Source organism: Corylus avellana, chromosome ca2 (assembly GCF_901000735.1).
Source record: "Corylus avellana chromosome ca2, CavTom2PMs-1.0".
NCBI classification, from domain to species: Eukaryota; Viridiplantae; Streptophyta; class Magnoliopsida; order Fagales; family Betulaceae; genus Corylus; species Corylus avellana.
Window position 1 is genome coordinate 16,008,537 of NC_081542.1, and position 25,103 is coordinate 16,033,639.

The 25,103-nt window shown below is 37.3% G+C and overlaps 4 protein-coding genes across 5 annotated transcripts; 1 reads left to right on the forward strand and 3 right to left on the reverse strand.

Annotated features, from left to right (window-relative positions):
* Positions 1–4,952: 4,952 nt before the first annotated feature.
* Positions 4,953–7,481, reverse strand: LOC132171447 (transcription initiation factor TFIID subunit 13). Of its 2 annotated transcripts, none has more exons than XM_059582757.1 (6): positions 7,301–7,481; positions 7,082–7,198; positions 6,944–6,981; positions 6,062–6,121; positions 5,916–5,990; positions 4,953–5,317 (listed from the first exon to the last, which is right to left on the reverse strand). In XM_059582757.1, exons 2-6 carry the CDS (start codon positions 7,182–7,184, stop codon positions 5,189–5,191), a joined length of 405 nt encoding a protein of 134 aa, XP_059438740.1. In that variant the 5' UTR covers positions 7,185–7,198; positions 7,301–7,481; the 3' UTR covers positions 4,953–5,188. The 2 variants fall into 2 exon arrangements, with proteins under 2 accessions (XP_059438740.1, XP_059438741.1); XM_059582758.1 differs by having other exon boundaries at positions 7,082–7,221.
* Positions 7,482–11,466: 3,985 nt separating this feature from the next.
* LOC132172818 (phospholipase A1 PLIP2, chloroplastic-like) lies at positions 11,467–15,550 on the forward strand. The gene is made up of 5 exons (XM_059584387.1): positions 11,467–12,217; positions 13,062–13,562; positions 13,852–13,911; positions 14,093–14,509; positions 14,620–15,550. The coding sequence occupies exons 1-5, from the start codon at positions 11,636–11,638 to the stop codon at positions 15,196–15,198; spliced, it is 2,139 nt and encodes a 712-aa protein (XP_059440370.1). The 5' UTR covers positions 11,467–11,635; the 3' UTR covers positions 15,199–15,550.
* Positions 15,551–20,218: 4,668 nt separating this feature from the next.
* On the reverse strand, positions 20,219–22,660 carry LOC132170850 (uncharacterized). The gene is made up of 3 exons (XM_059581974.1): positions 22,351–22,660; positions 21,453–21,672; positions 20,219–20,669 (listed from the first exon to the last, which is right to left on the reverse strand). Exons 1-3 carry the CDS (start codon positions 22,554–22,556, stop codon positions 20,454–20,456), a joined length of 642 nt encoding a protein of 213 aa, XP_059437957.1. The 5' UTR covers positions 22,557–22,660; the 3' UTR covers positions 20,219–20,453.
* Positions 22,661–23,925: 1,265 nt separating this feature from the next.
* Positions 23,926–24,859, reverse strand: LOC132168401 (uncharacterized). Its single transcript, XM_059579384.1, has 3 exons — positions 24,662–24,859; positions 24,253–24,483; positions 23,926–24,163 (listed from the first exon to the last, which is right to left on the reverse strand). The coding sequence occupies exons 1-3, from the start codon at positions 24,857–24,859 to the stop codon at positions 23,948–23,950; spliced, it is 645 nt and encodes a 214-aa protein (XP_059435367.1). The 3' UTR covers positions 23,926–23,947.
* Positions 24,860–25,103: the final 244 nt, after the last annotated feature.

Sequence of the window (25,103 nt, forward strand, 5' to 3'; positions counted from 1 at the left end):
TCTTGGTCCCCTTTTGCAATATAGAGACAAATGGTGGATTTAGCATAAATGTTTGTAGCTAGAATTATCTTTTTTATGTATTATATTAAATGTTTGTCCTTCTGTTGTTAAATTATTATATGGACCCAAATCAACTACCTAGAAAAAAAAAATAAGTTGACCAACAAATTCTCTGTACCTAGAATTGAATCATAAAAATGTTAATAGTCAATAATATACCTGAAGGAAAATAAGGATTTGGCTTAGGTGCTGTAATTTTTTTTTACTGTTCCTAAGCCAAATTTGGAAAAGAATACCTATTATACGTATCCAAATTAGTACAATTTTATTTTTCTTCTCTTTTTGGGTGAGCAACAATAGGGAAAGGGAAAGAGAGGTTTTATTATTATTATTATTATTATTTTTTAATCCAAATGGAATAGAAATGGAAAGAGAAGTGAGGATGCTGTAAAAAAAACAATAATAGGAAGCGGCATATTTAACAATATTGTGTGCTTTAGAATTCGAAGGTATTGATGTTTGAGAAGTTGTCCAACTTTGAAACATGAAACTTTTGATGGATGTCCGCAATGATTGGGCCTCCCCTTCTAGGAGGAGGTTAGTGTTGGAGTGAGAAGAGGGAAGAGCCACAATCAGCAAAGCAGCTTGGGCTTCACCCAAATGGAATGCTACTTTAAAAGAGCATTGATCCAAATCTCTATTGGGATGTTTTCAAAAGCACCACAGTGTAGGGGCCCATTTGGAGCTCCTCCAGATGATCTTGGCAAACTGGCAACCCAACAATACATGTCGAACCGTTTCCTGATCAGGCCCATTACAAATGGGACAACACCATTTTTCTACTTGGACTGCAGACATAAACTTAAAACAAGTTTGATCTCACATGGAGTAAATTCCAAGCAATCCTTCATTATAAATGCTTAAGTTTATGTTGGAGCTTTAAGCTTATGAGAGAGATTGGACGCAACTTCATGAGCCAGATTTGACAAAGGAATCGGAGGGAGATGGATCCCAAAACCAGCCTTTAGGATCAAGTTCTCTAGGGATACGAATCTTGGAAATTTGGGAGGCTGAACTAGCATCAAAAAAGATTATGAACTAGCATCAAAAAAATTATGAATGGGGTTAATGTTCTAGCTTCTGGTGGAATCACCAATGAAGTCATAGAGGTGCAAGGAGAGAAAAAAAAAATAGGGAAATTATATCTAAACAAGCCAAAAAATTTTTGTCTGTAAGTTTTTTTTTTTTTTTTCGACAATTTACTCCATGAGCTAATCGAAATTACAATAAAATCCATGCCGTCAATTTTTTTTTTTAATTGCTAGTAGATTGGTTGAAAGCTATTCATTTTATGTATAGAATAGCTAAATTTTTTTTTTAATTTTTAAGTTTATATATCACATGTGTGTATAGAAGGGTGGGAGCTGAGGCTAGGGTGGCTTCCCGGCCACCCCGAGGAGAGTCTTGACCACCCAAACCACGAGGGTAGCTGTGGCCCACAGGTAATTAGAGGTGAAAAGCCAGCTACTGGAGTGGTTTGGGGTGGCTTATGAGAGCTTTTTGCGGGCCCTCCCCTAAACCCAAGGGGTGACTTGCGGCCACCCCTAGGGTGGTTAGGGGCCCGCCCAAAACTACCCCCGGAGTGGCTCGCGGCCACCCCTAACTACCCAAGGGGTGGCCGCGAGCCACCCCTTGGGTTTAGGGGTGACTTGCAGGCCACCCCCAGCCCTTGGGGGTGGCTTCTGGCCACCCCAAGGGTGGGTTGCCCAACCCAGGGGTGCGCTGGGGTGGCTTCCGGTCACCCCTTCTATTTTTTTTAATTAATTTTTAAATAAAAAATTATTATGCTAACATGACAAAACGGTGCGTTTCAATCAATCTAATGGTAGTTAAAAAAATTTAATGATAGGAATTTTTTTGTTATTTCGATTGACCCAGGGAATAAATTGTCGAAAAAGAAACTTAGGGACAAAAAATTTTTGGCGTATTTACCCAAGGTGTTTAGATATAATTTCCCAAAAAAATATTCAAATTGAAAGATCATTTCTTCGAATCAAAGGCTTTAGCAATGTCTAATTTAATGGCCATCGATCCTTTCTTTTTTTTTTTTGGCTTCATGGTGCGGTAGATTTCAAAGGAGCCATCATGGCATTATCCGAGGAAAGCAATTTGATTGGGGAAATAATTTTATGGAGCAATATTAGTGTGGTTTATCTCTCTCAAAGCTGCCTCTCTCTCTTGGTTATCATGGGTGAAAGTGGTTCTTTGGATGGCATCAAACTCGAGAGAGATACTTTTGGTTTCTTATTGAATAATCCTAAAGTGAGATTTGTTCCATCCTTTTAGAGCTGATTTAGTAGCTTACCATTTCCTAAGACATCTCCATCTCCGGCAGCATTAGATATTTTACATAGTTAAAAAGTACTATTTTATATTTTACCTACTCATTTTTCTATACAAACTCCAACAGCTTTTTTATTTCATTCTCTATTTTTCTTTAAATATTATTATTTATTATTATTTTTTTTTTTTTCATTTTTCTCTCTCACTCTGACTCAACCCAAACCTCCCATGGCCAACCTCTGCAATTATTTCTTCCCTCTCCTCTCTCTCCCTTCACACAACCACAACCCAAGAAACTTTAAATTTTGGAGCTTAAACAACGCTTCCACAGAAGAAGGATTTGATACGGTCGGCCTATGGTGGATCTAAACCCAATCTGCGACGGTGAGTTCTAGTGCTCATATTGGGAAATTTTTTTGTTTGGATTTCAGATGATTTTAGGTGTGGTTAACTTCGTCTTGAGGAATTGGATCAGTCTCATGGGATGTAGGTGAAGAAGAATGATTTGATACTAGAAGGAAATATGAGAGGAGGGGTTGTTGGGTGGGTTTGTCCAGAAAACCAAGAATGCCTCGGTGAGGAAGAGGAAGAGGGAGAGAGAAATAATATTAAATAATATTATATTCAATCTAGTGTGCTACAGTGAATAGCTACAAATTGCTATTCACTGTAGTAGTTAAGGTATACTAGCTAATGTGAAGCTATTGGGCAAAACTAGCTAAATGTAACTAATATCTCCCTTTTAGCTACACTACTGGAGATGCTCTAAGGGAGTAGGCTGCATATCCTTTGACTTGGGGGCACCGGCTTCAGCAATGAGAGAGTGACTAGACAAGTCCTGGATCCAAAATGCTTCAAACCTAAAGGGTTTGGGAAGATGGTTACAGTTGCCCCCCATAGTAAGGATGATCGGGTTGTGGTCAGAACCTAAGCAAGGGAAGTGACTCACAATGACATTAAGGAACAGAAAAACCAAGTCTTGGTTGGCCAAACTCTGATGTAGTCTACCATAGGTCCATAACATTTATTGTTGCATGTAAAAGGATTCCCTTCAAAACCCTAAGTCAACCAAGGCATTGGAATGGACAAAGTGAGGGATTAAAGGGTCTGCCTCCTAACTTCTCCAAAAGTGATAATAAAGCATTAAGAATACGTATAATACCCCCACAACCCCTAAAAAGGAGTTCCCAATGGAAGTAGTTTCCCAAAAACTAGCTTTGTCATACCACAAAGAAGGATCAAGACAACAAGATAGAAGCAATGGTTGATGGGAGGATCAGAGTAAACAAGGTAGGAAATTTGAAACCTATTGGACTAACAAGACTCAACATCGACACCATCTTTCTCTACCATATCAATGCCCCAATTAGTACCAATGAGGGGAGTTGACAAACAAAAATGAAGCCCAACCGTTAACAAAAGACAAATTTTAAAAAATATGACCGTTATGATAAGACAAATATTCAAAAGAATGAACGTTAGGAAAAGACATTAAAAAATATGATTGTTGGAAAAAGAATAAAGATATCTTTGAATAAGCATATTTAAAAATGTTTAGGCTAATGGAAGTGCTTTGAAAAAGTGAATAATTAAAATAGAGAAAGATAATTTTTTAGTTAATTTGGTGAGTCTACATTGAATGCTCAAACCCGAACAGAGGAGTACGAGTGAGAAATTTTTTTTTTTTTTGGATACATCAACAAAGAAATTACAACAAACAACAAAAGGCTGGGCAACCTAATAATAATCCCCCAAATTGACCACATCAGTGTAGGTAAACAAAAATTAAAAGGGAATGCATCAAATAAATGACGCGGTCCTATTGATTTTTGGCACACAAACCAAGAACCATGGCCACCAATTAAGGTGGTTTGACATGGTGCACCAGAGATGGTGTAACCAAGAGGACTGCAACAGCACACCCGAAGGAGAGCCATAACAGTCTTGAACACCTCCATAAACACCCTGCACAGTATAGGTCAAGAGGTTGAAAGTTGAAACCTCAATTATGCAACAACTCCTTTGGGGCCACCCCCTAGGGTGTGGGTGAAGTAAAACAGCACACGGCGTGCGTGGCACGCCGTGTGCTGTGTATTAGTACTCCCTAGGGTGTACATGTTTGGTGCGTGTGGCACGAGACTGCACCTGCTCAGGGACTAGTCAAGGCGAAAACTCAGATACCTTGTCAGAAAAAGGCAAAAAAAAAAGAAAAACAAAAACAAAAACGAAAACAAAAAAAACCCCAAAAATATCATCATGTAAATTTATATTCTACCTCTTCTAATTGTCTTTCTTGGTGAACTTTGTTTAACATTACGCAAGTAGTAAACACCATGATCCTCAAAAAAAAGAAGAAAAAAAATGCACAACTAGAAATAATTAATATACGAAAGTGGATATGCATCCATAAGGTGTCGTTGCTTTATGATTTAAGTATCACTCTTCTTTTCACCTTTCTTCAAATTAAGTACCACCTTATTAAAATAACATTCTCTTCTTAATAAATAAGGGACATTAATTTGATTGTAGATCAAAGGAATTAAGCTTTGCATGTTTCTGTATCACTACTTAAATTTTCCCATCTAGGCATTGACAAAAAAACCAAGATAGAAGGGAAAAGACCAATTCTGTCACTAACATAGTATACAGAAAATGGTCCAGTGGTATCTGCTTAAAGCCTAAATGTGGTAAAAGTAATCTCCCTCAACAAAAATTTATTATTTACACAACCACCAAAATATAACATGTATGCATCAGCTCTAGAAAAAAAATTGAAATACCTCAGTCCAGAAAGTAACCACAAATGTTAGTCGATTAAAACACCATCATATCATGTATATGGAAGCTAGCTTTCTTCATCTGCCTCAAAAACCTTCCTCAGCTTCTCTTCATCTGACTCAAAAACCTTCCTAGCTTGTTTCAGCTCCTCATTCATAGAAAGTAACTCTGTACAGCGGTTGAGTTTTGGCATGTCCTGAAGGATGAAAGAGTAAAATTCGTAATTTATTTACTATCAAATAAAATAATGAACTTAGAACAAGAACATTATGCAGAAACATATATGCCACATCTATAAAGCAAGAAAAGGCATCAAACATCTTCATACTATAAAATAATAGGGAGATATTTGAGAATTTTTACCTTACGCCAATGTAATTTTCTATCTAAAGCAAAGAGGAATAAATGGTGTGGGAGATGAAAATAACCAAAGCTTTTCTACTTATATAGTATTGAAATTGAAAAAGGAAAGGAAAATTGTTCTCGTGAAGGTTCTTCCTAAACACTTTCAATAGACAAGAAAATCAAGTTGTGTATGAATGCTGTTATTAGCTGAGGCATACAATGTGTAATCGGTATGCTATATAATATTTGGATGAGATATATGAGACCAGCATAGCCAGCCTGCACCTATAAGCGGCACACCAACCGGAAGACAGTACCTCTATGATGCATTTGTGTAAATTTTTTTTTTCTTGCTAAATAGTATGCCTTGAAACCAGGTGTAGCCATAAAAAAATTTATAGGGAAGTGAAGTGAAGTTTATTGGTGAAAATAGTAAATAAATTAGATACCTTGCGTATCAGATACAGGAAATCTTCAACTGATAGCTTTCCCCTCTTTGATCCAATGTCTTGGGCTTTATGCACCTGCAGCAACATTGAAGATATTGACATATTACTTAGAACTAGAAATAATGAGTACCCAAAGAAGTACCTACCAAATCTGTGACATACTCCACAGCAATGTCCTCCACAAGTGCCACACTTTCTGGAAGCGGCTGATAATGCAACAAAAAATATATATTAATACGTTCAAAGATACGATAATGCATATCAATTGGATACCCTACATCATCACACCTTTCATTCTACATAATCAGAAAAATCCATGTCAATAATATTTCATTATCGCAGTAAGTAAAAACAGGTTTGTTATTGCAGAAAGTACAAAGAGGAAAAACATTGGCACTTAAAACAGGAAAAGGTAGGCACCCTTTTGTCCAATGAGGCATAGATAACAACAGCAGAACGCATTTATGATCAAGCAATACATGGATGATACAAATGCAATTGCATATAGAGCCTGATATAGATGAGTTGATGGGACCCAATAATCCATCAGACCCAATAATCCACGAGACACTGCAATCAAAGATGACATCAAAGATGCTTCTGCAAGGTGATGATAAGAGAGGTTGAAATTTTTTTGGGCATACACAAATGTATAAACTGATCACGAAAATCAAGTTTTATTTCTTATCTGATAATTTAGATACACAAAACCGCTTGCAACAATCATCAATGCTAATAATAAATACGGCACTTCCATCGTGATGTAGGCCATCTTTGCATACATACATTTGGATTTGTAATCCAATCCAAGACTGCATTCTAAAATCCAAAACCTCAAAACAGATAATTGTACCCATATCACAATCAAGAAGTCCATTACAAGCTAACAAAGTTTCCAATTACAGAATGAGAAACTACATCTAAGAACTTTCAGTACCATGCATTCACATTAACAACAACCACAGTAACAGTTTTCATAAAGTCTAAAACCCCAAATCATTGAACCAATACATAGTGCTGCTACTTACATTAGGATCATCTCCAAATCCATACATCATATGCTGCACTGTAAAACCCAAAAGAAAAGAATAAGGACATAAAAAATAAATTAATAAAAGGAAAATTGCAATGAACCCAACAAAGCACAAGCGGCTCCAAATACTCACACTCTTTCTGAAACACTCCTCGTTTGCGCTTAAACGTAGTTTCCGAGGGCTGAGACGACCCGGCCTTGGATTTCGAGGAGGGTCCGGCTGCATTATTGCTCATCTTGGACTTAAAATCTGTCACAATAATCAGTGAAACCCTGCCATTAAACCCAATCTAGTAAATCTAACAATATTTTAGCAAAGATAAGAGAATTGAAAGTCGAACAAGACCCCCACCTAAGCTTAACTAAAGCAGTAAGAGAAAAACTGGTGGACAGTAATTTTTCTTAACGTCGCAATTCCTGGAATTTGTAGAGATAATTTCAGATGATTCTTTTGGGAATTGGAACCGCCCAAATTCGAACTAAGTAAAACCCTAACCCTCAGTTAGTCAGTTTGGTTGCCGAGAAAGAGAGTGGAAAATAACAAAATGCCCATCCTATTTGAAGCGCACCGTTTTATATGCATATTCAAGTGTCACTCCAATTACATGAAATTGCGTGTGAACAAATTCTCATTTTCAAATCATAGGGAAAATAGTATATTGCATTTTTAAAAATCAAGTTTCATTATTTGCATTTTTTTAAACCATACGTTTTGAATCAGCTAAATCAAACGGACCCTAAGTCTCTTAATTATCAACAAAATTATTAAGGTTAAAATCTAAATGTAAATTGTACATTATGAGTTAGATTTTAGGTTGGTTAATTCAATGTTCAAAACATTTTGGTTTAATGAAAAATTTGATAGGCTAAGTTATGTGCTTGGGCTAGCTTTTTAAACTTGCACGTTTTGTTGACGAATCGAGTCATTCGTTTGCTAGCTCGTTCAATTTTGGTCCAGACGGAATGATTAGGGCCAACTCAATAGAGTTTAAGGCCTAAGGCTACAATTTTAAGTGGGGTCTTTTATATATTTAAATATTAATTAAATAATATTAATATCAGTTTTTAGTTTATATTATTTCTATTTTCAAAGAGCACCATATTGATGGATCGGATAGTTTCATCTAAAATTCGTCCTACTCCTACCACTCTAACCTTTTCTCTTTTCTCACCCTCGACCTAAGCTGTGCAGAAAAGGCCCAAAGTCATTCCCAAGGAACAATGGAGCATTAAATTAGTCTCGATTGATAAGAGAAAAACATGAGAATAACTTATATAGGAAAGTTACACAAAAGATGAGTTTTGTGCCATCAATCAGATGGCGACACTTAATCTAAACTTACTAAATTTAATTTTTTTTTAAAAATGCCTAATTACACCAGATTATATCACATATAAAAAAAAAATTGAAAAGGTGGCTAGCTAGCCACCCCTTCCCCCACTTGGGGTGGCCGGCAGCCACCCAAAGTGGGCTGGCCACCCCTTCAATTCTGTGTTTTTTTTTTAAAAAAATAATAATAATAATAATAATAATTTTTTATTTTATCTAGAGTATAATCTAGTGTGGTTGAGTTTTTGTTTTAAGTATAAGTTTAATAAAATTAGCTGATATGTTAGCTTTTTGTTAGTGACACAAAAGGTGACGTTTGTGCAACATGTGCACCCAAGCCCCTCTCGAAAAACATATGTAGATCATTGGTAAAATCATATTCAAGATTCCCCGTTCTTCTCACGTTTTGCTTTTTCTTTTTTCTTTTTTTTAAATGATATGTAGATTCATCTATATTACGATATATTTTATTTCAAGAGTGATGATTCACATCACGCCGGGCATGCATGAACAGTCATGCACGCCCGGTTAATTTTTTTTTTTTTAATTTTTTTTTTTATAATTAAAATATTAAATCAGCCGGGTGTGCATGACTGTTCATGCATGTCCGGCGTGATGTTTATCATCTCTCTTATTTCAATAGACGACATATTTTGTTGGCCTTTGCAAGAAAAAGTCTCAAAACACTTAGAAAGAGTAAAAACCTAGATTCAAAATTGAAATAAGAACCTAGATTCAAAACATTTTCAATATTATTTTTAGGGTCTTTACAGCATTTACAACGATTAAATCAACTAAAATCTTTATCAAATACACATGTCTATTCCAGCTTTTACATGTTTAAATTCTTGTTGTTTATAAACATGAGCAAAGGAGAAGTTGGCCGTGGTCATAGGTTTTCACCTAATACAAAGTTGTTTGTTTTAATACGTAAAACCCACAACAATTGGTAAAAGAATCAGTTACAAAACCGACCAACTAGAATTTCTGAATTAATTACAGTTGATCACATTCTGTCACGTGAACGTAAACAAAAGAAGGATGAATTGACCTTTCACTCCCGCATTTCTTCTATTTTATAAAACCATAAACTTTTGTTTGAAAAAATTAAATTTATTTAGCGTGATCTATAAATTAACATATGTCCTTAAAGTAATACGATTAACAAAATTTATAAAATTTTGATTACAATATTAGCATTGGAGATAGAGACGTCTATTACGATACTAAATGTCTCATATAGCTAAAGTGCAATTTCAATTATATATATATATATATATATATATATATACCCATCATTTAAAAGCTAATTTTTAAAAGTGGATTTTACTTAAAATTTATATAATTTTGAAAAGTATTTGATATTTCAAAGAAAATTGTAGCATAATTTGTTGGAAACCAAATAGGGGATGTTTCACAATAAAAGTCAAAAGCAATCCCAACCCAACCAAGAATCTGGCTTACATGCTGTAGTTTAAGTAACGGTCAATATTGAATCTCTTAAAATCTTTCTTCATTTACTCTCATATTAAAAGTTTCTTAAGTAAGTCAACTTTAAGATTTAATCTTAACCATTACTTACACTACAGATTCAATCTTATGCATGCTATTATTAAAATAACAGTACCTAAGTTAGCTCCTCCAACCACATGAATTAATTGTTGTCTTACCTTGTTGAGTGTGGAAAATCATGGGTCCATCCAACTCTCACCCACCTTTAAACACTAAATTTCCCACCTAGAAAGGAGCCACGAGTTATGGGAAATCCAACCTAATTTTTCTCAACCATCAACTGCAAACGAGACTAGACTTCTTCGTAATTAAAACCGACTTTGCCAACTAAAAGCATCTCACCGAAAGAGTCAAAAGAGTACGTAAAGTTGTTTTTGCGGCTCTTTAATTATCTAAATGCACTCCAAATGTCCCTATAAACATCATTGTTGGTATATTTGAGATTTATAAACATATTTCATTTTCAACCTTTTTTTAATAGGGTAAAGATCAACAGCACGCGGCGTGCATTGCATGCCCGTGCTGTTGATCTTAAAAAAAAAAAAAAAAAAAAATTTTGCACTGGGCGTGCCACGCCCGCGCGTGCTGCCAATCAGTGCTCTTTTTAATATATATATATTAGATGCGAGAATCACGTGATTTGAGAATAGATGTCACTTTGATAGACTGAATTGAAAGAATTTTCTACTACCCGATTTAAAGAAAAATTTTATTCCATGAAGTGCCTCGGTTCTAGATACTAATCTATTTCTAGAACTCTATAAAAGCGGCGCAAGGTCCCCAAAATTTAAGAGAAGTAGCCCAATACATCCTTAAATTCTTAGTAGCCCAATACATCCTTAAATTCCTAGGTTCGTGGGGTTCCAAATGTCCTTATAATAAACATCATTGTCCTAAATTCATTGTTCGTATACTTGATTTTTATAAAAAGATTTTATATAAAAGTTTTTCTCCAAATTAGATTAGAATAAATTCTCTAAAAAAAAAGTCAAATTAAAAAATATATATATATTCTCAACCCAATTTGAAAGAAAAATTTATTCTATAAAGAGCCTTCATTCTAGATACTAATATTTTTCCAAACCCGATAGAAGCGGGGCAAGGTCCCAAATCTAAAAGTTGTCTACCCTAATACTATACGACCTTGTTAAAATTTAATTAAATAATTAAATTCATAATTTCTTATTAAATTAAAATTTTAAGAGAGATATTATCATCGTTGGATCACCCTTCTTCAACAAAAGTGATTTTATTTCTATTAAATCACAAATTATTTCATTATATATATATATATATATATATACAGACGAGACAATCCCCCTGTAAGACGCATCTAGCGAAAGATACCCAAAAAAAAAAAAAACACGAAACTATAGTGCTTTACGGACACGTCAAGGCGATCACTTCAAAAGGAATGCTTCTTTTTTATTCTCGTTCATCTACACCCGCTGACGTGGCTAGCCAGATAGATATCAAAAACCCCTAAGAAACCTCGACGACGGAGCCTACGCGCTTTCGTATGAAACTACGACACACGTCCCGACAGAAATGCAACCATAAACGACGTCGCTTAGGTCCGGGGAGAAGGATATAATAATAGTAAAAAAAATAATAAAATAAATAAATATAATAAAAATACAGTTGGAATCAGAGAATTTTGGAAGATCGTTAAAGAGGGTGTGAAGGTTGGTGACCAGTTTAAATGTCCTCTCCGTCTCTCTCTCGCTCTCCCTGAGGAACAAGAAGATTCAACAAAGCTCAAAGATTGTGTGTTGGGGTGCTATAAAAACCCAAAAAAGGAACAAACAGAAAAAATAAACGTAGGGGTGATAGAGAAAGTGAAGAATGGATAGTTTGTGTTTGAAGACGTCAGGGATTCATGGGGCTCTGGGCTCGTCGATCTCCGTGACTGGGGGTCTGGAGGCCCGAACGACGCCGTCCCAGGTGAGCGCGGTGGGGCGGTCCGCGGGGGAGAAGAAGACGGCGCCATTTTCGAGGTTGAGATCTCTTTGGCTTAACAATAAAGGTGGAGGTGGTGGTGGGAGCGGAAGGTACAATGGGTTGGCCGTGGACGACGCCGTTTTGGCGGGGAATGACGGGATGGTGGGTGTGGAGGAGGAGAGGGAGCGAAGCGAGAACTGGGTGTTGAAGATTTTGCAGGTGAGGTCGCTGTGGAGGGAGAGAGGCGCTGGTATTGTGGAGGAAGGGAAGGAGGAAGAGGGTGGTGATGTGGGGATTGATGAGAGATTTGTTGGTGAGGAAGAGTGCGAGGTTTGTAGAGTTGATGATGATGGTGAAGAAGAGAAGGTTGAGTTTGATAGAGACTCATTTTCGAGATTGCTGAGGAGGGTGTCGTTGGCCGAGGCCAGGTTGTATGCTCAAATGTCGTATTTGGGGAACTTGGCCTATTCTATTCCCAATATCAAGGTACGCAACTTTTAGTCCCAAACTTTTATGTTTTCTTTGATTTTGGAATGTTATGGTGATCTTCCAGATTTATTTTCAGATTGGTTTTTGGAAATGAATGGGAATTTGGAGGTTCTGGGTGTGATTGTGGGGGGTTTATGAGACCTCAGACCGGGTTTTCTATCGTCAAGTTGGTTTAATTTTTTTATTGTTGGAGTTTTCGTGTGGATAAGCACCTGATCTAAATGATAGTTCCTGTTTCTGGTCCGGTGGTCGAATCACATTTCTCGAAGTTTTAATTTTTCTAGTTTTTGTTTAATTATGCAATGGCTTTCACCGAAACCAAATGGAGTTCTAGGAAAGTTTTATTTTTATTTTCATTCTGAAACAACAGATCGAGATGCTATTTTGTGAAAAATTGGATTCTTCCCAAGAGATTTTCATTGGAGGAAAAAAAAAAGGTTCGAATTAGAACATGAAACCTCATAAGGATGTTGCTGTGTCCTGTGTTTGGGAAATGGATTAAGTTATCGGATTTGGAATCAGATGGATTGGAGGTCCTCTTCTGTAAAAAATAGTGAAGTGAGGATCGGAATCCAATTTCAGAGCTCCAATTTTCCATTACCTAACACAGCTTGATTGCTTGAACTTTTTCACACCATTATCATTTGATGAAAATGTATAGAGGATTTCTCTACAAGAATTAAGAAAATTATGGGGCACTAGGTAGTTAATTGACTCGGATTGTATTTATTATTATTATTATTAACGCTCTGCCATGGTTTGCATTGATAATTTATCTCATGAATCTAATTTTCATGTCAAATTACATGCACGAAATTTATGGTGATTTTTTATTATCCAGCCAGGAAATCTCCTGAAATATCATGGTTTGCGATTGGTAACTTCGTCGATAGAGAAGAAGGAATTGGCTGCAAAAGCTGAGAAAAATCAGTTGTCAGCTGAAACTCCAGAAGCAGAAAGGGATGCAGAGGACGAGGTGGAAGTCAAGGAGCTGAAGAATGAAGGATATCGAATAAGTGCATCTGTTGCATACCAAATTGCTGCCTCTGCTGCTTCGTATCTACATTCTCATACAAGGAGCATACTTCCATTCAAATCCTCAAAAACCATGGCTGGTGAACATTCACCTGAAGGAAGTAGTGGAACTGATGACGATTCTAATATGATGAACTCAGAGATGGCTTCTTTCATGGCAACTACAGACTCGGTGACAGCTGTGGTTGCTGCAAAGGAGGAAGTGAAGCAGGCTGTTGCTGATGGTTTGAACTCAACACGTTCATCACCCTGTGAATGGTTCGTATGTGATGATGATCAGAGTGATGCACGATTCTTTGTCATTCAGGTACGGTGAATCTCTTGTTAGTACTATTTACTTCTTCGTAAACTATTTTCTCCGTGAAAGGTAACAGGGGACTGCTTATGCTCTTTATATAAAATTTGTGTACCTCTTCAAGAATGGGCACATTGATGCATTTTGGACTGATCATTGTTTTCTCCACGGTAGATCAATGAAGCATGATAGGCTCTATATCTGACTGCCAGTTATACCATTTAGCCAATGATGCAAATTTGAATGCTATTTTTTGGTATCTTTTTGTATATTTGGTCTTACTGAAATTTTCCCTGTGCAGGGGTCAGAATCACTATCTTCATGGCAAGCAAATTTACTCTTTGAACCTGTCAAATTTGAGGTATACTCTCGTCCACTATTTCACTATTTTAAAAGGTATTGGTTCCAATTGTTAATGATGATTGAGAAAAAATTAGTCACATGTTGACTTAAAAAATTAAGTTTATGGCAGGCAAGACTATTGTATAGAAATCTGTTGAACACATTTTCCTAATTGAGAAATGTAATACGTCTTTGTCCAGGGACTAGATGTGCTTGTGCACAGAGGTATTTATGAGGCTGCAAAAGGGATCTATCAACAGATGTTGCCCGAAGTGCGCGCACACCTAAAATCTCGTGGAAACAAAGCAACCTTCCGTTTCACTGGCCATTCTCTCGGGGGAAGCTTGGCTCTACTTGTGAATCTCATGTTGCTGATACGGCATGAAGTGCCAATTTCTTCCTTACTTCCTGTTATAACATTTGGTTCACCATCTATCATGTGTGGAGGTGACTGTCTCCTCCGTAAGCTTGGACTGCCTCAGAATCATGTTCAGGCAATCACAATGCACAGAGACATTGTTCCCCGGGCCTTCTCTTGCAATTATCCGAATCACGTTGCGGAGATTCTCAAGGCTGTCAATAGGAACTTCCGCAATCATCCTTGTCTCAATAACCAGGTAAATTTATTTTCACTCTTCTGGAATGAAGTATGAGCTAATGAAACAAACAAGTTGTCTACACTGATCTAAACCATCTGACCATGTTCTTATTTATCTTTTTGTTACAGAAACTACTTTATGCTCCAATAGGTGAGCTTCTCATTCTGCAGCCGGATGAGAAATTCTCTCCTAGCCATAAGCTCCTTCCTTCAGGCAGTGGTCTATATCTTTTAAGCGGCTCATTGTCAGATACCAATGATGCAGAGAAGCAGCTTCGGGCTGCCCAATTGGTGTTCCTTAACTCACCACACCCCCTTGAGATCCTAAGTGACCGCTCTGCGTATGGTTCCGAAGGAGCCATCCAAAGAGATCATGACATGAATTCTTACATGAAATCTGTCAGGGGCGTGATTCGCCAAGAGCTTAACCGCGTCAGGAAGGCCAGGAGAGAGCAGCGCCGCAAAGTTTGGTGGCCCCTTGTGGCACCGCGGGGCATCAATGCCGGTATAGTTGTGGGGAGGTCCATGATATCAATCAACATTAGCCAAGATCAGTTCAACTTCTCTGGCATCTTACAAACAGGGAGAGAGTCTTTGAAAAGGTTCAGTAGGCTGGTCGCATCACAGCACATGCAGTTGTTTTTGGTGCTCTTGTTCCCAGCTCGATTGTTACTCTTAGGGGCATACGGCATGATCAATATTCGTTGACCAGTCTATCATGATTGGCGCACATGATTTCATACCTTTTTGTTGGGAATACTCATAGTTGTACAGGTGGAGGGCAATTGTTGGCATGATGGTTAGATGATTCTTTATTCGTTAGGTTCCAAAATTAGAAGAAATTCAGGATGCCCTTTTATAGCTGGCAAATACCCAAATGGGCCAAATGGTATGTAAAGAAACAATTAATATGATTCATTTACAAACGCAATTACACAATTAGTGGTGCGATTATGGTCAGAAAGACAAAGTTTTCCTTAAAATTGGATTAGAGAAAATTCATGTACTTAATTATATTAAACTGTCATTTGTCCTTAAATTATGTTATGCATTTTTAATAAAATTAACAGTGTGATTTTTATATGCATTTTTAAAATGCACCGCGTAAGGGTAGCAATTCTTGTTCGTGTGCTTGGTTCAAATCATGTTGAGGCATAAGTATAAGATTATATAGGGTAATCATAACTTGACCTATTTAATTAAACGTGATTAGACTCTTTAATCACAACCTGCTAATTTTGTGCAAGGTTCGTGTCGGATTTGCAGGTTGTGTAAAAAATTCTCAACCCTAAATATCGCGTGTCAGGTTTAGGTCGCGTCGAAGCATTGGTATAAGACTATGTAGGTAAACCTTAACCCGGCTCATTTAATTAAATATGTCAAACCCCTGAATCTTAACCCGCTAAATCTTGTTGGGTTAGCGAATCATGTCAAAAGTTACCAACCCTAAATGTCACAGGTCGGGTTTTTGTCGTGTAGGGGTATGAGTAAAAAACTATATATGTCAACTCTAGCTCAACTTATTTAGTTAAACAGGCTGGCCAAACTCTTCAACTTTAACTCTCTAATTTTGTGTCAAATTTGCGAATCATACAAAAAATTGCTAACCTGAATTTGAAGGAAAACTTCTACCGAAAGTATTCTGTGATAGTATAGACTGTACAGTGACCAATATCTTAAATGCAAAAAAGAAAAGAAAAAAAGGATAAGTGTCGCCTTGAGTCATAGTGCCAAAACAATATCGAAGATAGAAAAGAGTTGAAAGTGAGGTCTTGCGTGAGTGCTGTAAACAAGATATTCAGCTCATTGGTGTGGTTAAGATTTACCAATTAAGCCATCAACAAAATATCTCAATCACTCCAATAATTGAGGAATGAATAACATGTATCACAACACAAATACATGCATATTTTGATTAATCTGCCGACTTACATGATCCATGTTGAGCACGTGTAGATTCACATTTCAAACTACATGGATACCGACAAGGCAAGCCCACCCGGTACAAGTCTTTGGTCTTTTTTGAGGGTTCGCATCATGCTGTGTTGCAGACAAAATAGTTGCCCGCCCGCTCGGTCCCCAGTCCAACATGGCCGTGCCCTCAATCAATGCCTATCCATCCAACATGGCGGAGCCCTCAATTATCTAACTACCCTCGGTCGACCACGGCATTGTACAGTATACATGCGTAACGAGGATCTTCTGTTATTAGATTGTCTGAATTTTACAGAAATTTAAATAGCTTAAAAAAAAGGGGTTGCAACAAGTTTAGGATGAGGGACCTATTTGTGAAGAGCAGGTGGGTCTCACAACTCCTCTATTAAGCTGCTTTAATTTTAATAAAATTCAAACAATCTAATAACAGATCATTTCTATACGAGTTTCCGTGTACACTTCTATTACTATTCCTGTCATGTTCCTCTCCTTTTAGTGTGACTTGAATGAGAATGGTTGGAAACTGGAAAAAGCAAGAGGTGGACCGTTTAAAAGAGGCCAAAATAATGAATAGGACAATATTATGTAGATAGATGGATGGTGGGTTAACTTAATTATCCAATTAAGTTTGGTAGGCGATGTTTATGACGATCTCTTGTTATTGAGTTGTCAAAATTGTACAAAACTTCAGGCAATCTAAGAGAGAAGGATTGCAGGCCCACTATCCTGGACAACCTAAAATGCAGAATCCATTTTCCCAAGATCAAGTGGGTCTCACGACCCCTTTTTTTTTTTTTTTTTTTTTAATTTAAAATTTAAAATTTTATTCAAAAAGGGTAGACCAAGAACAATTGTGGCTATCTTACTTGGGCGTGACCACAGTAGTACCTACCCGCTGAGAGCCGCACAAGAGGGGCCTAGACGATAGGAACCGCGAGCGCTCTCTCAAGTCTGACTGAATCATAACCTGACCTAGCTCCCACCAAGACATCAATGGGAATCCAAGGCAGCTATTACTAATTAGACATATGTAGAAATTCTTCATTGCATAAATTCGAACCCACGCTCTAGTACATGCCCTGACCACTTGAAAACTTTCTTGGGCCATTGAACCACCACCCTTGATGATACGACCCTCTCTCTCTTAAATTGTTGTGTATTACGTTTACATTTGTATCACTTTCCAGACTTTTCCAGAGTCTCATTTTTAGTGTGGCTTAAATTAAGGGAAAGGTAGGAAAGTGGAAAAAGTAAGAGGTGGACCATTTACAAGAGGCCAAAATAATGATTATGACATTGCAGTTGCAGTGAAGTTAGAGTTTTTTGTACCAGTGAAGTTAGATTTGGACCATTTCCAAGAGGCCAAAATTATGAATATGACATTAACATTTGGTTGGAGCTAATTATAGGGCCGAGCATGTAGTTGGGTTGTACAAGAAGGAAAAGAAAATAGAATAACACATCACTGTAATTAGATGTTTTCAGCTGCATATATTTTTCGGAAAAATTAATTATTTTTTGCTGTTTGTTTGCAACCTTAAAAACGGTTTGGAAAGACATTTTTTCAGCGTTTGACAAGCACAAAAAAAAAAAAATCCAAATATTTCTTATATTTAAGGCCTTCTACTAAAATTTGCAATGCCTTCTTCATCCAGATAAGAAGAACATGATTCTGCCATTACAAACAATATGCTTTTGTTTCATAAATGCCATGTTGTTTAGGCTGAATCTCCAAGTCTTACTATCGTCTTGGTCAACGTCTTTTATTTTAACTCTAAACCAACTATTGTTTAGCCATCCTAAACGTAATAAAATCCTCTTCATTTCACAGTCAAGATTTATTTAGTTGTATTTAACAGTATATATAATGTCATGTCATGAATATCGCCCATCAGATTTTGACAAAATGGGCTTTAGAGACGCGTTAGTTGGGTTTAAATGTTATGTTGGCAGAATAATTTTCACATCTATTTCACTTTGGAGGCCCATTCAGTCGGGCCATGATCATTAGGGCTCATTACCCGTAGCGGAATGTGAGAAACTTTCCAAGAACCATCACGACCAAAAACTAACAAAACAACTAAGCACAATAGAAAAATGCGAACGATCTGGAGCTTCTGCAAGGTCCATGGCTACTTGCACTTTACCCTTCTATCATACATCCCAACATTATATCCCAAACCCTTCAAGACAACCTCATCATCTTCTTGTTTCTAGATTCTAGTAGCAAACACCAATGCATAGGGCTCACCACCACCCCTTGCAGGCGGATTCAGCCCTACCTTGCCACCACATTAGCCCCCCAACGAAAGGCGGATTTCACCATCCAACCACCCGTCCACAAGGGGTGGAATCTGACCGTAACTGCCCCCAACGGACAAATAATCCATGTTAATCTTTCAAATCTCGCCAATTGCCAAATCAACAACAATGCACACAATTATAAACCAAAATACAAAATCACCAAATCCTCATTTGGTTCATCAAAATACAAAATCAACAAACCAAAGAGAGAGAGACTTGACTCTTTGACTTTGTTTAAAGGCTGAGAGCGGCAACTAGCGAGAAATGAGGTAAAGGAGAAGTGGAAAAACCATAGATCTAAGGAAAAACTTATATAATGTGCGTAAATGGGATGGGCAGACGACATAAAGAAAAATCTTAACAAAAAAAAAATATATAGAGAGTATGTGGGCGAACGGTTCTTATCCGCCACCCATACTTGGATACTCACTATCCGCCCATAAATGGGCTGATTTTTCAACCCCATCCGCCGCTGAAGGTAATGGAAGAAAAATCCGCCCATTGCCCAGATAGGCGGGCGAATTTGCACGAGCAGGCCAGCTCCCCCTAGACCAATGCAGGCACACCGAAGCAAAAGCAGGAAAGGTATAGAAGCATTGTTTTGACAACTTTGAAAATATTCATAATGAAATATGTTTTGGTCAACTGAAGTATAGAATGCCGAGAGAGTGGCAGCCTCAGCCAAAACAAATATTGGCATGCAAGGGAGCTCATTTGGAGCATACAATGGAGACAATCGGTCAACGCTGGAGAATGGTTAAAGAGGAAGGATTGAGTCATGTTGAGGAGATACGCCAATTGTTTTGAAGACAAGTCTCCAGCTCAGCGTCTCCCTGATTTCAATGCCAGCATCAACTATAAAATAAAAGTCTTTGTTGACAACCAACAGGACCAACCACCATACTTCGACCCAGCCGACATATTTTGACTCAAAAAATGGATCAGTATCTAAGGAAAAAGGGAAGAATAGGGATAAGATGTCATGTTTGACGAAGGAGCTTAAAAAGATGCTGAGTTGAATAAACAAGCAGTTGAGACTTATCTTCACCTTACAAATGTTTCTTTTAAAGATGAAATAAAGGTTAAAATGCAATTATAAAAATATTTTGACAAAAGGCAATTTTCTTGATTGCCTTGCTGCTACACCATCAAGAAATCACCTTGCAAAAATCAGAAAAGGTTAAAATGCAAAAAAAAAAAAAAAACTGCTCTACTTTTTGATTTTCATGGATTTGATGATATTTTAAGAGAATTTCCAAAAGTCCTCAAAGAATAATTTTATGGTTATACCAAAGAACCAACAATCCAGGAATTAAGATGCTGATTTATGCTACCCAAGCAAGAATTATGCAAGACTTCTAGAAAATAAGTGTTGGTTAGGGCAATTTTTTAGCAAGCTCCCAAGCCCTTTGTTATCCTTAAGAACTTTACCTAGCATTGGTGAATAAGCAAAGTGACATTCCTTCCTTAAAAGGAGGCAAAGTGACAATTGTTGTTAACACAGTACCAATATTATTATATTTCATAGACAGGGAAAGGATTCCTACTTTTGACATTTGACATATTTAATCGTACATTTTCTCTTTGTTGCTAAGTATTTGTTCAGTCCTACACAACTTGGCCGGGAAGAATCCAAAGTACTTAAACAAAGAGAAAGCACACAGGGCCTGGCTCGATTGTTATCCAGATACTGCCTTCCCTAATAAAGGGAAACCAATATGAAACTACAGATTTATTTTACCTGCCAAGTACCATGAGTGCATGGCTAGGCTGCCAAAGGCCATGATATTAGCAAGGGATGATAACCCATGAATCATCCCAAATTTCTTGTTCATGGCTGCAAGCTTTGGGTTCACTTTTGCAACTTCAACGTTCTTTGTCCACCCAACTTCTTCCCCAATGTTTGATTCCCTCTCCACCTTATGTCTTTGCTTCATCATCTGCACCACAAGAAAGAAACATGAGAGACTAATCAAAAACTCCACGAACATGGACTTTGTAGTCGATATCATTTTTGGCATGAATAAAAAAGAGCATTACTCAAACCAAACTTACAAATGAACTACTCAAGCCTCTTCATTGAGAGTCACAGAAGTGCAAAGACAGAAAAAAGAAATCAAAAGATTATAACTTGATTTTAAACTATTTACGACCCAGATTAAGTGTGTGATTCTTCACTATTTGGGACTAAAAAGCATCGAATCAATTGAACGTAATACAATCATTTGGCTAAAGCTCGCCATTAAGTTAAATCGTAAACAACATGAAGCATAAGGATCAGAAGCCTTCTAAAAGATATTGTTAAGTTCAATGACTAGTTAGAACCTACACGTATGACATATAGTCATATATATAGGGAGCTAAACTCTCTCATATTTTGCAGTTTCTCATGAGTATATAAGCAAAGTAATTTTCACATCACCTTATAAAAACCCTGTCAAAGCAAATAATGCTGCTGGATGTATCTTTTACATATAGTTTTAGATTTAAGTGTTGCCTTTAAATCCCTTCACCCACAAACATACACACACACACACACACATGCAACATAGGATTTGAGAATGCTAGAGGCCACCTAGCAGAGGAGATGTAATCCACAAATAGAGATTTCATATTAATTTACAGTTGGGAAAAATCAGAAAAACCATACCGCATAACTATAAACATCACAAATTCACATTGCATAAATGTCCAAAAGAACTTGGAACTTAGAAGAAATTCACCTCAATGGTCATGGGTGTAAATACAAACAAATTGGCGAGGTTGAATGCAAACGAAGACAGCAAGAAACCAAGCTGGTACTTCTCAGCAGTAGATGACGACTTCCATGGATGCAGATACCCAAACGACCCCGCTGATATTGCACAACAGACCCCAACCATGGAGAAATACGCAGGAAACATCTTGCTTTGCAGATTTCCAAACTGATGCCGTGGAAGATTCCTAAATTGCCAAACGAGTTTTTAACAAAAATAGTTTAGGAAAATGCTACTCATACAAAACTTTCCTAAGAAATGACATAGATAATCTATTACAAGCCACATTTAATTTGGCGCACAAGGAGTACCACTCCATAATTCTGTATTAACTTTTTGTAAGACTTGTTTGTATGGCATTGCATCTACAAATTATTATACATCACTCTATAATTATATTGGGTTTGCCGAGCCAATAATCCAGAATTGAAAAGAAAGCCAATCGTTGAACCTTAAAGCTTTATCTCTTAAGCATTTAGATAAACATTAAACTAAGCTAAAAATTGAGCATAGGAAAAACCTCTCGGTTATCTCAATTTAACTTTGCAATTTCAAAAACCAAAAATAACCCAAAACAAATCCCTTCAAATTCCTTGTCTTTTTTTCAGAATTCTTTATCCTAACACTTTCTCACTAACCAAACATAGCTTAAACCCTCTACTTAATTTTTAAGTCTCAAAATTCTAAATCATCTGCGAACCATTGCGTAATTTTTTTAAAAGCCCAACACAAATCTTACATCTTTCTAAATAAAGACAATCATAACACGCACAAAACTGAAAACATGTAATTCCTTTTTTCTGGGTAACCCAGCACGGCCTTAGTGGCATAATAAGAACAAGGGACAAGGAGAAAAGAGGGGTACTTGAACATGATGATGCCGCCGATGAAGGTGACCCAGAGAGCGGATCCAAAGGCCGTGGAGAAGCTCAGAAGATGCGCCAGCTTGAGATAGATTGCAAACTTCGTCGAATTCTGACCGTCCGATTGCGATCCGAACGTCTCCGGCGAGAATATCACTCCGATCGCCAAGAACGCCACTGCCGCTAGGAATCGCGTTAGCCAACCCATCTGTCTCTCTCTCTCTCTCTCTGGGTCTGTGAAATGAAGCTTGAAGAAAAGGGTAGGTTTTATATCTATTGCAGCGCAGGTGCACCAACGCGAAGAGGATGGGTTTGACCTTTGAGTTTTTTTGTGAGAATTTACGTCGAGTTGGTGGAGGATGCAAATGGGAACGTGCCACGTTGCGATATTTTTCTGTTTCTTTTCTACCAAAGCGGGCAATTAATCTGACCGGCACCAACCGTCTAAATGGGTCCTCGTTGGCAACAAATATCCACATGGTTTTTGGGCTTTGTATCTAAATTTAGGAAAATACAGTGGGCTGGTCAATTCTTTTGGTTAGTTTTCTAGTAAAATCAACAAATCAAAAAAAAAAAAAGTCTTATCCGACTAATCACATTGATTAACGAAATAGTTAGCTGCTACAATTTTTAGCAAATTTGTTGAGCATTTAGCTTAAATTGCATAAAAAAAAATACATATGGTTCTCTTTCTCTCTCCTCTAAAGATGCAATTTAAAAAGCCTCAGCCCAATAGGTGAGGCAATGAAGAGTGAGCCATTAAAGCTAAAGCCCGTTTCAACCATGTGAAAATGTTTCTGCCCAATAACTCCATTTTGTTGATGATGTGAGGGTATCATGATATTTCTGTGAGTGACACCAATGGAGGTGAACAAACTACGTAAATATATACTCTTGTGCATTTTTTTTCTTGTAAGTTGATTTTCACATCTAAAATTTGTATTATTTTGTATTAGAGTCGAATACTGTTTGGTTCCATAAGGGGCGGAGCCAGAAACTATTATGGGTAAGGACCAGGAGTCAAAAAAAATTTGCTAGTAAAGGACTAGTTGGCTGAATTTTTTTTTTATTATTATAAGGAATTGGAGGGGGGCCATGTACCAATCCCCCCTCCCTCCGTCCCTATTCCATTGTCTATTGTTTGTTTACATTTTCATCTCTCCATAGTCTTTTTCATTTGGGTTTTGTCGATAGAGAACCCACTCTATTTCGTTTATTTTCTCCCTTGTAACTCTTGTCCCATTATTGAATTGGAAAAAAAAAAAAAAGCCGTTATGGGTTTGAGTTACAAAAAGAGCAGCATATGAACTAGATTAAAATACAGATAGGTGAGTAAAACCGCTAAAAGAAAATTAACAAGCATCAAATCCATATCAATAAAGTAGACCGTCATGATCATCCTAAACAACATATAATAGACAAATTCTAAAGGGAAAGCTCATATATATAATGATATAATTGAAGAGGAAAACAATTGTTATCATGTAATTAATTAAAGGGGACTTTGTCATGATCTTATGAATCATTACAATGTTCAATCGTACAGAGTTTTTGTAATGTTCCCCAATAAAGAAAAACCAAATTGAAAGTAGAGATTAATTAATTGATAAAATTACCAGCCAAATGCCATGAATGCATGATTAGGGTGGCAAAGAACATGACATGAGCCAGGGATGCAACCCCATGAATCATCCTAAATTTCCTGTTCACGGCTGCAAGCTTTGTGTTCACCATTGCAACTTCCGTGTTCTTCGACCACCCAATTTCTTCCCCAATACACAATTCTCTCTCCACCTTATGCCTTTTCTTCATCATCTGCACCACATTAAAAAAAAAAAAAAACATGACAGCCTAATATTTAATCAAAAAGAAGAACTTCTCATTAAGAACATTAATGTAATTACCTCGATGGTCATGGGTCCAAAGAGAAACAAATTGGAGAGATTGAATGCAAACGAAGACAACAAGAGCCCAAGTTGGAACTTCTCAGCTGTAGACGACGACTTCCATGGATGCAGATACCCAAACGAGCCTGCTGATATTGCACAACAGATCCCAACCAGGATGAAACTCGCGGGAAACAACTTGCTTCGCAGGTTTCCAAACAGATGCCTCGGAATTAAGGTTCCAAAATTGTCAACAAAATGGATTACGAAAATGCCACTACCACTAATGTACGTAACTATACTTCTATACATGCATGGTATTCACGTATATTGCTTTGTTGTTCTGTTGAAATGTTTACTTTCTTTTCCGGGTAACCAAACATGGCGTTAGTGAGGAGATAAAGAGAAAAGAGTGTTACAGGACCATGACGACGACGGCGACGAAGGTGACCCAGAGAGCGGTGCCCAAGGCCGTGGAGAAGCTGAGAAGATGAGCCAGTCTGAGGTAGGTAGCAAGCTTCGTCGAAATCTGACCGTCTGATTTCGATCCAAAGCTCTCCGGCGAGAATATAACTCCCGTTGCTAAGAAAGACACGACAGCTAGTAGTTGCCTTGGCCAACTCATTTCTCTCTCTCTATCACTCTCTCCTTGCAGAATGAAGGTTGAAGGTGATCTACAGCTTGGTAGAGGTTGGGTTGCTAACCGTTGACTGTCATACCCATCTCTCTCTCTCTCTCTCTCTCTCTGTGTCGATCTGTCTGTGTAAGAGATCATGGGTTTTTGAGATTTGAGTCTGGTTAATTACTACAAGACATGCATATCTCCTTTTCAAATTTATGTAGCTGATCCTATATATTTAATAATAAGG